This window comes from Halichoerus grypus, chromosome 14, assembly GCF_964656455.1.
Source record: "Halichoerus grypus chromosome 14, mHalGry1.hap1.1, whole genome shotgun sequence".
Lineage (NCBI taxonomy): Eukaryota > Metazoa > Chordata > Mammalia > Carnivora > Phocidae > Halichoerus > Halichoerus grypus.
The window spans coordinates 60,382,849-60,398,421 of NC_135725.1; the positions used below are offsets into that span (position 1 = coordinate 60,382,849).

Sequence of the window (15,573 nt, forward strand, 5' to 3'; positions counted from 1 at the left end):
ACTGGGAGAAGCTAACAAGGGCATCTGCTTACCTTTCTAAAATCAGGGCATCTGGTGCCCTGTGGGTTCTGCTCTCCCCCAGCCCTCCCCCGGCCCCCCCAGCACGTGAACTTTTAGAACCCGTCCAAACCACCTTACCGCTCATCTCAACTCCTTCACTTGTCCCTCACCGGGGATGGGACGACCATGGCACTTAAATCTGCTACCTAGACCATCTAATTAAATATACACGGCAAAGAGAACCAGGTAAGGTCACAGTACTCTTATTGTTTTGGTCAAGAATAACTGGAGGTAGGTGAGTTTCTTAATTTTTATTTTAAAATCCATTTCAGCACCCTCACACTTTGCTCCTTTGTCCCCTCCTCCGCCACCCCCGCCCCCCAGGTGGATGCCCTTGCTCTGATCACCACCTCGCTTACTCCTCCCGAGGCCAGGCCTCCTGCATTGCCAAAGCCCCGCTCCTGCCGAGGGAATCCGGTTCCGGCTCTTCCCCACAGCCAAGCCCAGCCGGCAGATGGAGCTTTCACCCCGGCAGGCAGGTAAGGGAGCAGCAGAAAGCGCAGGCTGAAGCGGGCTGTCAGGAGGACTGGGTGTGCTGAGAACAGAACCTCACACACATCTTTGCCTCAAAGACAGAGTGCAGGGAGAGTGGAGGGGCTGAATTGAGGGCAATGACCATAACTGTGATTGACAGCATTAAGAGTATTTTGGAGGAGATTTGGGTTTTTTAAAAAAGTACCGGTCAAAGCAGGGTTAGGAGAGAAAGCCATACTACTTCCCTTTTTTCTTTCAACCTTAATAACCTAAGCGAAGAAAAAAGAACGCATACTTAGTTAGAGGCATGAATGTGACAAATTTTTTATTTCAAAATCTCAAATTTTGACCAGCATAGCACCACTGACGTAGGTGCCCTGATAGAACTTTATGATTTGATCACCAGAAATGATTATGCCAGGCTATAATTAAGGCTAACCAATCAAAATTCAGGTACCCAAAACCAGTTCTAATTCAGGTAGAAGCTACGGATCACAGGAACCCTGAGACTAGTTTTGCAGGGAACCTCTGAATTATTTTTAAGTTCTATAGCATGTATGAGGACACTGGCCCCAAAGCTTGCTTCTCACATGTAGAAACCGACTAAGAGGTAGATGAGAGATTCCAGATTCCATCTAGCCGTGGAGAGGCAAGGCTCCGGGCGCTCTATCAGAGACAGGCCCTAAAGCAAAGTCCACTTAAGGCTGAGCTGAGGTGAGGCGCAGCCTCCCGGCCCCTCCCCCTCAAGATGGAAGGGAAGAGGGCTACCCCCGCTCTTCCCCTTGCTGCTGGCTCCTCTCCCCGGGCCCAGGCAGGCCCTCTCTTGTGCTCCGCCTTGACCCACCTGCCTCCCAAGGTTAATCTCCCCACAAGACACTGGTCCCCACATCAAGCAGAGGGGTAGACGAAGAGCCCCCTCACATCCAGTCAGAACACGACTCCAGCAACAGCCGCATGCACGACTGCATTTCACACGTGATCCCATATCCTCCAACGGTCTCTTTCCCACGTGTGCTGGAAAGGAGAGGAATCACAGAAGTTTCCTTTTTGGCTTTCCTCCCTGGGAATCAGTTCATAGGAGATGCTAAGCCTGACTATGAACAATGTGAGTTTATCCACAGACAGATGTGTAACTGCACACACTAGAGTAAGGGGAGAAAACACATGCTGATTGTTTTAGGCTACACGTACTTAGCTTTCTAAACAGTTCTAAATAAGAACCGAAGGACTTCTTTCGATTTACGCACAATGGTTTGGTGTCTCTGAAAGAGCTGTATAAAAAATGAACTCATGTTCATGCATGAATTAAACTGACTTCATGAGCTCTCCAAAGACCTGTCGCCCTGGATGCACACGAGCCCGGGCTCGGCCTTGTACAGGTGCCGACAGCCCTGACGGCGCAGGTGGGGCTGGCGAAGCGAGGCAGGGGGGCCCACGGAGGCCCCGGGCAGTGGCCCAACTGTGTCCTCCAGCAGTCTCCGGTGCTACTCGGTGACTTCTGTGCTCCGGGCTGCCCAACTCTCTTACAAAGTCTGGAAAATATTTACCTGGGAACACCGCTACTATGTTTGGATTTTAAACAATTTGAGACATTCAGTCTTGGGTTGGGGCAACAACGCTAAAAGCTCAGGGTCTAGACTTTAAAACTATAGTATATAAAAGTGATCAACCCACGGTGGAGACGGGTTAGCATCATTTTTGGTGAGTCCGCAACAAAACAGTAATGCAGGCCTGGACAAGATGCCACGCGGGAAGATGCCACGTGGGGCAGGAGAGTGCGCAGAAGCAAAGCAGAGAGCGGGCCTGTCACTGGTGAGATGTGTCAGGCTGGACGGGCCCCCAAAGCCTGGATGGAGCAAAGGGTGAATGCACCATGAAAGATCCCACAAAACAGGACTCCACATCATTTAACAAAGACAAACACTAGCTCTTTTCTGACTTCCAAACATGGAACTGTAACATATGTAATACAGGTTGGGTAAAATACTGCTAAAACAGCACGTACAGAAACAACACCTTACTTGCCACTCCCTACGGTACATACTCCATTTACAACTGTGTTTTTAAAACCAGGAAAAATTGTTAAAACATCTATCCAGCAGTGATGTTTTCAAAAGTATGTACACCTAACAGTCCGGAGAATGCTCGCTCTGGACCCAGTGTCAGCACCATCAAAGTGCAGTGTCTGTGACTGCAGTTGAGACAAAAATTAAAAATACAGTACTTGCTGAGGCCTCGGACTAGCTCCTGATACACTTTAAAGCATTTGTGGCGGACAGGCATGTCCCCAAGGGCCTTCCTTTCAGACAGGCACAAGATCGCCACCGGCTACACGTAAGTACGGTGTGCAGCGCTGTACGGGTATATAATACTCCCTTCGGAGGATATAGGAAATTTACTTAAATGCTTCACAGAGTTTTACAAAAATTGCTAAAAAAAATTTTTTTGCACTTCGATTTTTAATTTTTAAATGTGCCACTTTTAACGCCATCAATTACAAACTACTTTCTGACCGCATTACTCAACCCTAAGGAAGAACTCGGTTTCAGGGATCGCGTCCCTCTCCGGAAGTGTGCATCTCACCGAGAGATGCGGCCGCAGCCCAAGGGCCCCGCGCATGTACTCTCCAGCTGCTAGTCACCGGCACTTGCCCCAGCCATCGGGGGCCCGAGGCCTCCAGCCCACTGGCCTCTACCACCAACCACAAGAGCCGTCCGCTTCGGTGCGACGACTGGCGCCGGCCTGCTGCCGAGCCGCCGGGCTAGAGCAGAGTGCTGGGGAGACTGCTGCCCTGCCAGCGCAGGCACGTGGTCTTTGAATGTTTATACAGGTGGCTGGACTGACTGAACCTCTTGCCGCACTTGAGGCAGGCGTAGGGTTTTTCACCTGTGTGAACTCGGATGTGCTTCTTGCAATCTGTCAAGGTCAGAAAAGTCTTGCAGCAGATTTTGCAGGCATACTTGCGAGCCCCCTCTACAACCAAGACGTTGTGCTCTGATAAGGCCTTCTTGCACTTGGACAGGACATCAGCAGATGCCCTGGTCAACTGCGGAGGGCCGGGCTGCGAAGGATGGCCGTTTTCAAATGAGGACGTGGCCGCATTCATCATTAGCTGGGAACTGGCAGAGTTTTCTGGGATCTGTGAGCTCCTGACAGAAGTTACAACTGGCATTTTGGGAGCTATGCGTCGGTAGTATGGAAAGTTACTGGCTCCTCCTCTCGGGGAACCCATCATGACCCTGGAGAAGGAGGAGTGGAGGCCCAAACCAGACCTGGAAAAGTCCATCCCAAACTGTTCTCCTCCTTGGTAGCCTGAGGTCTGCACGCATGGCAGGCCCATCACCTCTTGCATAGGCCTGACGAAATGGGAGTCTGCAGGCTCACTGAACGGGTTCTCCACATGAGAGCCAGGGGCCGAGGAGGGCCCGCCCGCAGGCCCAGCCTCTGGACTCAACAAATAAGGGGCCTCCCCCTCCAGCCTACAGTCACTAGTAGTGTTTGGGATATTATCATCATTGTTCTGATTTGCACTAAAGTTACTCCCTCTGCCCTTGTTAAGAAAATTTGAAATGCTGAAAGTGGATTTATGTTCTAGGTTATTTGTGACTTCCAAAATATGGATGTCACCTACCCTGTCAGTGCTAGACTGGGGATCTGAAAAACTCCGATCACTGCTTTCAGGGCTGAGGTCTATCTTCTCGGCACTGACCACAACCCCTTCCACTTCCACGGATTCGCTGCCTTCTGCTTGGGAGGTCACATCGCTCACTTCATCCTGAGGCTCAGGAGAGCTCAGGGGCTCAGATTTAACCACCACTCTCATGTGTTCCTTCTCTCCAAGGCCAACCTCGGGATTTTCACACTGAAAACCACTTTTCTCGGCTGCAGCTTCCTGCTCAAAACTCGTCTCAACCTGAGTCGCGCGGGAGGCCATAGACAACTGGGCCATGCTGCCAGCAGTATTGTCGGACTGGCTGGGCACCTGGGCGTCTTCTTGAGCACCAAAAGACTGGTCGAACATGATGGCACTGTCTTCCTGGTTGTCAGCCATCCCGTCAGCCTTAGGGTTATCCACGATTTTCAGGGAATCAGGTGAGAAGAACTCCTCCCGAGAATGAACCCCTGACGGCCCGTTCTCCGGTGTAACATCAGCAATGGCAGACTCGTCCATGGTGGGCCGGAGGCGCTGTCTGGCCCGCTCCTCTGCAGACTGCTTGCGCTTATGAAGGCGTCTCATGGGGAAGGGTGTCCGCTGGTCCAGGTTACTGCGCATTGAGGAGCTCATGGGGGCTGGCTGCTCCTCGCCACTCTGGCTGGAATTGAGGGCTGAGCTCACGATGCTCAGCCCCAGCTGCTGCAGCATAAAGGAGCGCTGCATGCGGGCGCTCTGCTCCTGGACGCGCTCACTGGGGGGAGACATGGGCAGCGTCCTTGTCGTTAAGTAATGTTTACACGCCTTAACAACAGAGTTCAAATGCAGGTGAGAGGCTGCCAATAAGACATCCATAACATTGCTCTCCCCCAGCATGAGGGTGGAGGTGTACATCATGTCAATCAGTGCGGCAAAGGCCTCTGCTGTCACTACCTCGCTATCCAGCTGGATCATGTTCATGGTCTGATCTCCCTCTGCCACTGAGAACAGGGCTCGGAAATGCGTGCTGCATGCTGCCAGGACCGAGCGGTGGGCTTTAAAATGTCTGTTCCCCACGACAATGACACAATCACAGAGCTGCCCGTGAAGTCTCTGGTAGTTCAGCTGCTGGAAGATCTGTTCAAAGTGTCCAGGAAAATCCATGATCCTATAGAAAAAACAAAGAAAGAAAGTGTTAAGACTTAGAAAAGCTGGAGTCAAAATGAGAGCACAGAGGGTGCGATGAAAAGAGATGTGGACAGCCAAGCTTGGACCTTTTAAAGCTGTTGATATTTCTCATGATGGGCACACAGACTAAAAACCTGTCAAATAAGGAACAAATGCGAATTCGGCTAACAATTCTAGAAGCATGTACACATGTGGCATCAGCTACTGGCTCTTTATGGGCTTCCCTTCATAGGACCCACTTTTAACACTTAGGGACCCATGTTAGAAAAGACCAACGTGTAAGTGGTGGAACAGCTATCCCATAGAAGTGAAGTAGAATTCTGCATTCCCTAAGGACAGTGAATAAGCTCCATGAAATTCTAGTCTTTTAGCAACCTTAAGAGTGAGAGGGACAGATCAGTACAGAAAGTGGGTGGAGAGAATTCACAAACAGGAAATCAGAGTGCTATTAGAAAAGGAGAAAGACAGCCAGAGAGCCAGCGATACCACGTGATACACAAGGCAACAAAGTGAGCTGGTCAATATAAGTACAACCCACACCTCATTTACATCTCATGTTCTTTATAAAAACTAGTCACTCGAAATAAGGCAATGTTTAAAGCAGATTATATTTTCCAAGATGGCTGGCATCATTAAGATCGCCCATCCTGCATGCTTTCTTACAATGTGACACTGACTCCCCTCTCATCAAGGTGGAGTCCGTGTTCATTCCCCTTGAAGCCAGGCAAATCTATGACTATGGCAGAAATTACAGTTTTTCTTCCACTCCCACTGACTTGGGAGCTGGGTCATAAAAGGCAACCGAGCTTTTGCCTGCTCCTTCTGGCTTGCTCCTGGAACCCAGGCACCATGCCGTGAGGAGGGCTAGCTGAAGTCTAGCTGACAGTCAGCACTCTCCCAGGCATGAGTATGCCTTCAAGGTGACTTCAGCCGCAGTCATGGTCTGACTTCAACCCCATGAGAGACCCTGAGAGAATCATCTAGCTGAGCCCAGTCAACCCCTAGAACTATTAGAGGTAATAATAAAATGATTTTTGTTGTTTCAAGCCATTAAGTTTGCAAGTGACTTGTTACATAGCAACAAATAACTGGAACAACGTGAAACTTGTTAACATTTCCTCACAAATCAACATTCAAATATTATCTCCAAGGGACACTTTTTGGGGGGGGGGCCTGCCTACTAAGTCTTTGGGGGAAATCACTTTTCACCCATTCTTAGTGCTTGTGCTGCAGATCAGACTGCCCTAAACCTCTGAGTTCCAGGAGTGGACAAATAATCCAGGCAGATCTGGCCCCATGACTCCAGTGATTGTTTCAGACATGGGTATGTGACCCACGCCACGCCAGTTAGAGTCTGCCCTGGGATTCTCTTCACCCAGCTTGCAAGTTATAAGGTAGATTAAGTCTAGCACTGATGGTGGCCGTTTCTGCCTGTCTGAGAAGGAAGCCAACACAAAAGAAAGCAGTACCCGCCTCCCCCTACCTCCCCGCCAAAAATGTGCTGATGACAGCAAGACCCTGGGATCCAGTCATGACTACAGGTGGCATCACCCTAGGATTTCCTATTTCATGAGCCAATGAATTCTGCTTTTATCTTAAACTGGTTTATGTTGGATCTGTCACACAAACATAAGGTTTAAAACATAATTTCAGAAAAACCCAAATAACATGGCTATCCTAAAACCTTTGTGGATCTAGAAGGCGTATTTAAAAAAAATTCAGTTAGTTTAGGAGATATAAAATTTGTTACTCTCAGCTCTGATGGAAGAGAATCATGAATCAAGATCATGGTTATTCAAAACTACCAAGCAACTGTGGCAAACTTGGAGGTCCAATGTAAAAGCGATAAAAAGAGCTCATGCTGAAAAGGTAAGTGTTTTACCAAAAGCTGACGTCTAAAGCCTTCAAACCAAGGAAAAAAGCTTCAGGTCTCTTTAAAAGATTTCAAAATGTGACAATATGAATCTAAATAGTTGGAGGAGATACAGCAAGTAATCTACCATTTTGTAACTATCTGACTCATAGCAAGTGTATACTACAATATTTGTTATCTGCAGGAACAGATTTTTAGTAATTTCCAAACTAAATATAATTAAGAAAATACACTTATACCACTGCTCATTATATTAACATGAATAATCAAGAGCTGGCTGTTTTCTCAACAGATTTACTTTCCTAATAATGCTTTACTTAGACTAATAAAAAAGTTCATTTGTGTTCTAGGAGAACAAACCAATTAATAGCACATTTTAAACTATTTGACTTATATATTGACCTACCCACATGCTTTTCAATAACTGACTTCATAAGGAAAAGCACACCCATACTCAAATACCATCTAACGCCGTATCGAGTGATTTGCTGCCTGTGTGCCGGGCAGGACCTGCAAAGTTGCCACCTGCAGGAAGTGTCTTAACAGTCTAAGGAATTCTTAACATTCAGTATCCTTAATCTAGTTAAGACCCTAGCAGAAAAAATAACCAAACAGAACTTTTTCTCCATTTTTAGAGATGATACAGACAAAAATAAGTGTAAGCAAACAAAACTAGGCAAGGCTCCAGAGAAGCAGTGTAGGATTCTGACAGAGCTCCAAGTCATGGTGTCCTAGAATGTTCGCCCATTGTTCTGATTTGACTAAGTGGAAGTAGGGAACGGCTAGGACTAGGTGGGCACACAGGTGCCCAGCGTCAACCCCAGATCTCGATCCGTCAGTGTTTACTAATTTTATAATCTCTCTGTTTCTGCTCTGTCAGGGCTGGCTCAGAAACTGGACAGATCAGGTCTAGTAAAAAGGGACTCTATCAATGACTAAAAAGTGAGCATGACTGGGGAACTCAAGCTAGAGCCAGATCCCTTACCATCTCCCCCTACCCTCAACTCTCCCTGCTCTGCCACCTTGTTTTCCAGTTCAAAATTCCTACGGATTACCTGACCTAGAACTTCATGATTCCGTTTGAATAAGAAAAGGTATTAGTGCCTTACTTATATTCCTAGTGCAAACTCAAAATGCTGTTTCTACTAAAACAGTTTTTGAGGGCAGGGACTGCATTTTCTTTCTCCCTCCCTAAGTGCCTGATACACAGCTCAGTAAATTATTTGTTGAATGAGCACTGACTGTATACAGATGACCTACAACAGCATATTACCCAACAGTCATTTTCCTGAAAGTCCCAACTATCTCTAAAATCAGCCAAAACCCAGAAAGTCTCAGAATATCCAAAATAAAGATCAAAGCCTACATCTGAAAGATTTCCTCATAGGAAAGTCCCTCAAGCGCTCACATAATCTTTTGTTTTAAACAAACAAAATTCCAAGTTTTTCTAGTTTCCTAACTGACTGAAGATGAGCAACAGCAATTCTAGAATGGGGGCAAGAGGCGGCTGCATGTTGACAGCTGCAAAAATAAATAAATAAATAAATAAAGACAGCTGATCCACTAAGGGAGAAAAGAGGCCCAGCAACGTGGGAGCCATGTCCTAGAGAGCTATACAACCCAGAAGTTGCAACAGCCCATAAAGGCGCTTGTGTATTTGGTATACAGATTCATTCATCCAATGTTTGGAAGTGCTTGCTTCATTCAAGGTTAAGTGCTATGGAACAGAGATTGATGTGGCATAGTCCTAACTGTCACGGGTGCTTAGCGGAAACACGACATATACAAATTATGACCAAATGGAGAGCACTAAGTGCCACCCAAGAGATGAAGTGTGCTCAGGGGCTCAGATAAGGCAAACGTTATTTCCAGCTTCTTGGTGGCCCTGACGACAGAGCTGGGTACAAGTTTGCACTTGGATAAAATGAGACGTAAAATACATTCCACGCAGAGGTAAAAGTGGGGAGAGGTCTGAGGTGGGGGAGGCAGTGTATCTCTTCTGGCTGGAGAGCAGGTAAGGCTAGAAAGGCAGGTATTGGAGAGCAAATGCTCTTAACTGATAATGATCACCAGGCATCGTCAGAAAAGTTAACAAAGAGGCATATAATTTTCATCTAAAGACTATCATCACTTTTCACGTAACTTTTGTAAAAAAATATTTTAATTCCATTTTTTGTCAGAGAGAGAGAGCACAAGCAGGGGGAGCGGCAGGCAGAGGGAGAAGGAGGCTCCCCACGGAGCAAGGAGCCCGATGCGGGACTCGATCCCAGGACCGGGTCATGGTCCCGGGCCGAAGGCAGACCCTTAACCGACTGAGCCACCCAGGCGTCCCTAATTCCATTTTTTAAAGCTTGAGCGCAGTATCAGTCAGGGTTCTCGGTTGCAGCAACAGAAACTGTTTCTAGCTAACCTAAGCACAGAAACTGCTGAAAGAATTGATGGGAAGACTGGACACCTGAGCCTGACAATCTGGCCAGAATGCTTGCTGTCTGTGTGCTGGACACAGCCACTTCTACAAGAATGCTGTTCCCTTCATTATTGTTAGTTTCAATTCTTGAATACATGTCTTTTTTATTTTTTTATTTTATGTTATTTTTTTAAAGATTTTATTTGACAGAGAGAGACACAGCGAGAGAGGGAACACAAGCAGGGGGAGTGGGAGAGGGAGAAGCAGGCTCCCCACTGAGCAGGGAGCCCGATGCGGGGCTCGATCCCAGGACCCTGGGATCATGACCTGAGCCGAAGGCAGACGCTTAATGACTGAGCCACCCAGGCGCCCCTACATGTCTTTTTTAATATTATGTGAGATGAAATGGAAAGTACACTTGAAGTAATTGTGCTGCATACTAAAATGCAATGTAAGGAAAAATTCTTGTGCAATTTTTGAGTTGTAAGCTGAACTAACTGCTTTATCATGGAACACCATTATAACTTGGAAGAACAATGACAAATTATGGTTATTCAGACTTGAGTATTTGCCAGACATCTCTTGAAGATGAATGAAATGAGCTTGTCATTTCAAGGAAAACAACTTATAGTATTTGTTGCCTATGATAAAATTTGAGCTTTCAGGTAAAAATTGGAATTTTGGGAAATTTGTACATGTCACTGTGAGTTTCACAGCTTCCCAGTGCTCAAACCCAATGAGATGACTGGTGATATTAATGGAATGTGATTTTTTTTTTATTATAAATGCATTAACATTTGGAAGATCTGCATAACCCAGTGAATCAGTATGTTCCAAATGACCAATGTTATAAAGTGTGATGTTAAAAAATAAGTTATGGATAAAAAAATTCAAAGTGCAAGATACATACTAATGTATTTCAATGTAACAGAATATGAAAAGTTTGTTGACATGGTTTCAGATTACACATTGCAACTAACCAACCACTTAAGAAAATACCGTTTGCTGAGCTCTGTTACCGTATCAGAAAAGAATATCCAAAGTTATTTGAAAAAGCTACTAAAATACTCTTCCCTTTGCCAAGTACATATTTGTGTGATGGTGGATTTTTCTTGGTATACTTTAATCAAGGTTATAGCACAACAAATTGAATACAAAAGCAGGTATGAGAATCCACCTGTCTTCTATTAAACTAGACACTGAAGAGAATTTCAAAGAAATGTAAATCAGTACCACTCTGAGCATCCTGGTGCCCAGATCTTGGTTTCAAATACCATTTTCTAACAAAAGGAACTAGTGCTCTTCGGAGAAATGGCTGATGCTAGGACTGGGGCTGAAAATATACAAGATAAGCCTGCAGTATCTTACAGTGTCAGGAAGTAAGGAAATGCTTCAAACAAACAAACATACATGAAAATGGGAATATGTGAAAGGGAATGGGACCCAACAGGAGAAAGAGCTCCCAAAGGCCAAGACTGGAAAAATCTGAGCAAAAAGATAAATAAAATACTATTGGGGGGGCGCCTGGGTGGCTCAGTCGTTAAGCGTCTGCCTTTGGCTCAGGTCATGATCCCGGGGTCCTGGGATCGAGCCCCGCATCTGGTTCCCTGCTCCGCAGGAAGCCTGCTTCTCCCTCTCCCACTCCCCCTGCTTATGTTCCCTCTCTCGCTGTCTCTCTGTCAAATAAATAAATAAATAAAATCTTAAAAAAAAAATACTATTGGATTATACCCCAAGTATATAAAATAAATATTCACAGATCCGTACTGATATAGATTGCTTACATAAATAAATGGGAGAGAAATCTCCTGTGCAGAAAAATTCCAAGTAAATTATGTAGATACTCTACCCTCAAAGAGATGGAACATAACTCTCCCCACTCCTTGATGTGAGCTGTGCATAGTGACTTCCTTCCAGGGTACAGTACAATATGCCTGTTACATTACAAAAAATCAGTACTCCAACACAATTCCTAATCTGTTGGAGCTGTCAGAAAGCTAAATCAAAGCTTTTAGCAAATATATGTATAACTAATCAGATGAAAGGCACCCCCCAAAACTGAATCTTGAGATGAAAAGCCACTATTCAGTGATGAAAATGATGAAAACAACTGTAAGAGCAGCAGTTCACTCAGAAACAGCTGGTCTTTAGCATATGAGAAGTTCACTTCATACTCAGACAAAAGGTGCAGTGTAGTGTTACATTCCAGCCCACCGGCTACACTAACAAAATTTGGCTCCTACTATTCAATGTCCATATCTGAGAAGTGTTAAGTACAGTAAAAGAGAAATATATGTTTAAAACTGACACAGGAGAAAAGTATTTGTTCATAAAAAATTTACATTTAAAAAATATAAGTTGAAAGCTAACACAGACTCAATATCTTAAATTTTTCTTTTCCCTTTCCAAGGAGAGATTGAGGCAGATTCAAGATTCTGTGTTGGCACTACAGCAAGCTTTTGTCTCACTGTACGTAAGATATTTTTAAGTCTTACTCCCACCGAAGAATTCCAATTCAATATAATTCATGTTAAGTACTTTATTTTTTAAAATATTTTTAATTTTATTATTTTTTAGGGGAGGGAAGGGGTGAGGGAGAGGGAGAGAGAGAATCTTAAGCAGACTCCACGCTCAGCACAGAGCCCCACCCAGGGCCAAATCTCACCACCCGGAGATCACGACCTGAGCCGACATCAAGAGCTGGACACTTAACTGAGCCACCCAGGTGCTCCAATGCTAAGTACTTTAAATATTAAAACATCTGCATGCATTTTGAATCAAAGCGATTTTTTAAAATGACTTCAACTTCTTGTGACAGTCTTTCAACAAAGTCTCTTTCGACAGCACTGACCTCTAAATTTAGGAAGACATCCTACTCTAAGGTGCTTTTCTTCCAAATCTTATCACATTCAGAATTTTGCTAGAGATACCTCACTTAACCAGAATACAGCGTGCCAGGATCCCCAGCTAACTACGTTTTGACACAATTTTTAGAACAAAAAACAAGTTGACTTCAGAACTCTAAATGGTTCACTTACTCAGCAAAACACAAGGGCCCAGAACAGGTCCCCAACCAGTCAGTCTTACCTGGCAGGTCACCAAGCTGGCTGTGGTGGCCAGGCCAATCCTCCCAAGTTTGCTGGAATTTCCAGCGGGGGTTAAAGCAATAGTAGCAGCAGGCCTTCCCTTCGTTTAGGGGCCGTTCTCTAATAAAACTCTTTCTTCTCTCCGCACCTGGTCTCTTCCCTCCACCTCCGCTTTTTCAGCTTGCTGCCAACCACCCTCATCTCAGAAATCGCCAAGACTTTAGCAAATGAAAAGCAAGTTCTCCAGAAGGTAACTAGGTGGCCAGCACACCTTTTTAATTATCTAAGGCACAAGTGTCCGTACAAGGATAGCAAATCATCGACTAAGGCACAGCATTCTCTTCAACCTCTAAAGATCCCAGTATCTTCTACTTAACTACAACTGAAAAGTATATGAATGTATTTTGCGAAAAGTTCTGTTTCAAATCTTGAAGGTGAAGGGTTACTTCTAGTCATTCAAATTACGAGAACCGGAGCATATTAGTAATCAAGACTTTTTACTGTTCTTTTCCGTAAAAATTTTCCTCCGAATAAACATTTAGGATTTGTCTCCTATAAAGAACTTCGCTTCCTACAGCACCCTCCACCAGGACAGAATGCAGACTGACTTTGTAACAACCTTTTCTTTCTTCTTTTTTCTTTTTTGTAAGGGAAAAAACTGACCTTCCACTCCCCCTTAATTCACTGCCTGATGTTAACATTTATGTACAAATCTGTCCTCCAAACAAGGGTAAGAGGGGGAACGGCTGTTCTTACCACTGCAACTCCCACAGCTCCTAGCACGAAGCCTGGAAAAAGTGGACATTTAATAAATGCCCAGAAACAGTCCTCAGATAACAAGCTGGGGCATTCCAAAAGACTGGCTCCACCCCTCCAGGGTCAACCGCCGGTCCCCAATTCCAGACCGCCTCGGCCTTGCTCGGCTGAAAGGAAACCCCGACGCTCAGAGCCAGGAAGAGGGCAACGAAGCCAGCCGACCCCAACCCGTAGGGCGGCAGATCCTCTGTTAACCCGCCAGCCTGTAGGTCCTGGGCCTTTCCCACGCCATCCCAGGAACCAACGTCGCCCGCCCGCGGACCCGTGGGGGCAAGAGCCCCCGCCCCACCCAGCAGACATTCTGGCGTCGGAACCTGGGGGACGCCTGCGCAGAAGAACGCGCCTGGCCCCTCGGCTCCGAAGGGTAACAATACCCCTTCAGAAAGACCAGCAGGGTAGGCGGGGGTCACCGGTACGCGTCTGCGCGCGCCCCGACGCCTAGGCGCGAGCCGGCTCGCGCCGCCCGCCCAGCTCTCCCGGAGCTCAACGGTCTCCACGTGAGCGCGCCCGCGCGCTCCACCACCGCCGGGGCTGACAGGGTCGCCTCACCTGAGCCGGGCTCCGCCCCCCTGCTCGCTGGAGGAGGCGGTGACCCCTCTCCGATCCGGCCTGACAGTGTCGGAGGAGGCGGGAACGTCCAGGCCGGCGTCTCCGCGATGGGATTTCCTCCCCCTTCCGCCCACCCCGCCTCTCGTCCCCCAGCTTCTTCGGCCCGTTCGCCGCCGCACTCTGAGAACACCGCGGCGGCGGCCGACAGTAAACGGAAGTGACGCCCGCGAGAGAGCTCACTCCGCTCCATTCCTCCTCCCTCCGGCCGAGCTGCAACCAATGAGAAGGTGAGGGGGCGGGGCCGGGGCAGAAGGGCAGCCAGCCGGCGCGCGGAATCTGGAGGAATTTACTCTGCCCCCCGGAACGCCGACCAATCGACGGCCCCAGGAGCTCGCTGTGTTTACTACAGACCGAATCCGTGAGCGCTGTGACCAATCACCATTTGCCTTACAACACGTAAAACTTATCAAACGCCTTTTAAGGCGGGATTTATCACTAAGTGGCTCTAGGTTTGGTCTGTAGAAAAGAGACTGTGTGCTGCAGCCAATCAATAGCCGTTATGGTTGAGGTAAGCGGGTTTTCCGCTTAATTGTGCCAATCGCAGTCGCGGCTGTCTGAGGTCTGCGCGAGCGGCCAGGCCAATCCGCCGGGGAGTGAGTCCCACCATTGGCTGGACCTGATGGATTTCCCCACTCTCGCGGCGTCCGGCCCTTTCGTGACCACCTGCTCGCTCTCTGAAGCCGGGGACCCTTGCGGAGCCCACAGCCGCGGCGGGCTGGAGGCTGAGTTCCTCCCATCCCGTAGACTTTGGGAAAAAGAAAATAAAATTCCGAGACGCTGTGTAGTTGAATTGGGCCAAAATCCAGGCTAAAATCGCTGAACCAAAAATACGGTCTGTCTGACAGCACTTGGGTGCGATGCCGCCGCACGTCCAGTCCCGGCGGCGGCATCTCCCAGCGCGGGTACCCGAGGAGTCCGGCGGGCGTCCCGGCCCCGACCCGCCTTTCTCTCCGCATTCCGTGCTGCAGGTCGGATCCGCCTGCCGGCTCCAGAACCGACGTGGAAGGCTCGCGGACGCTGTCAGAATAGAGCAGGCTCCGGGGCGGCTCCCGAGCGCCGAGGTGCACGCTCGGATGCAGAGCCCGAGCAGCCTCCCGGGGACGCCGGGCCCTGGGCGGGGAGGAAGCCCTCCTTCCTCCGGTGAAGAGGAGAGAAGCAATTCCGTGAGGGGCCTTCCGGCGGGAGCCGTCCGGGAGCTGTGCGTGGCTCGGGAGACAAAGGCAGGCTGGCGATCGCCGCGGGTTCTTTTCGGGGTGGGGTGGGTCGGGGGTAGGGGGAGACTTTTAAAAATGGAACACCCCACTTCTTCAGAACTTTATACCTAAATACCATTATAGCTGATCCATTCATTCAGACGTTACAGGTTGGAAAAGTTGCCCTTTGGATTTATTTCAGGCCTCAATGAAGTCTGATGGTAAATTCTGTTCAT

The 15,573-nt window shown here is 47.6% G+C and overlaps 1 protein-coding gene across 2 annotated transcripts; it reads right to left on the bottom strand.

The window, feature by feature from the left end:
- Positions 1-296: 296 nt before the first annotated feature.
- ZBTB5 (zinc finger and BTB domain containing 5) lies at positions 297-14,282 on the bottom strand. 2 transcript variants are annotated; one of them, XM_036100455.2, is made up of 2 exons: positions 14,085-14,282; positions 297-5,333 (listed from the first exon to the last, which is right to left on the bottom strand). In XM_036100455.2, the coding sequence occupies exon 2, from the start codon at positions 5,327-5,329 to the stop codon at positions 3,296-3,298; it is 2,034 nt and encodes a 677-aa protein (XP_035956348.1). In that variant the 5' UTR covers positions 5,330-5,333; positions 14,085-14,282; the 3' UTR covers positions 297-3,295. The 2 variants fall into 2 exon arrangements, with proteins under 2 accessions (XP_035956348.1, XP_035956349.1); XM_036100456.2 differs by lacking the exon at positions 14,085-14,282 and adding an exon at positions 13,476-13,724.
- Between the last annotated feature and the right edge of the window lie 1,291 nt (positions 14,283-15,573).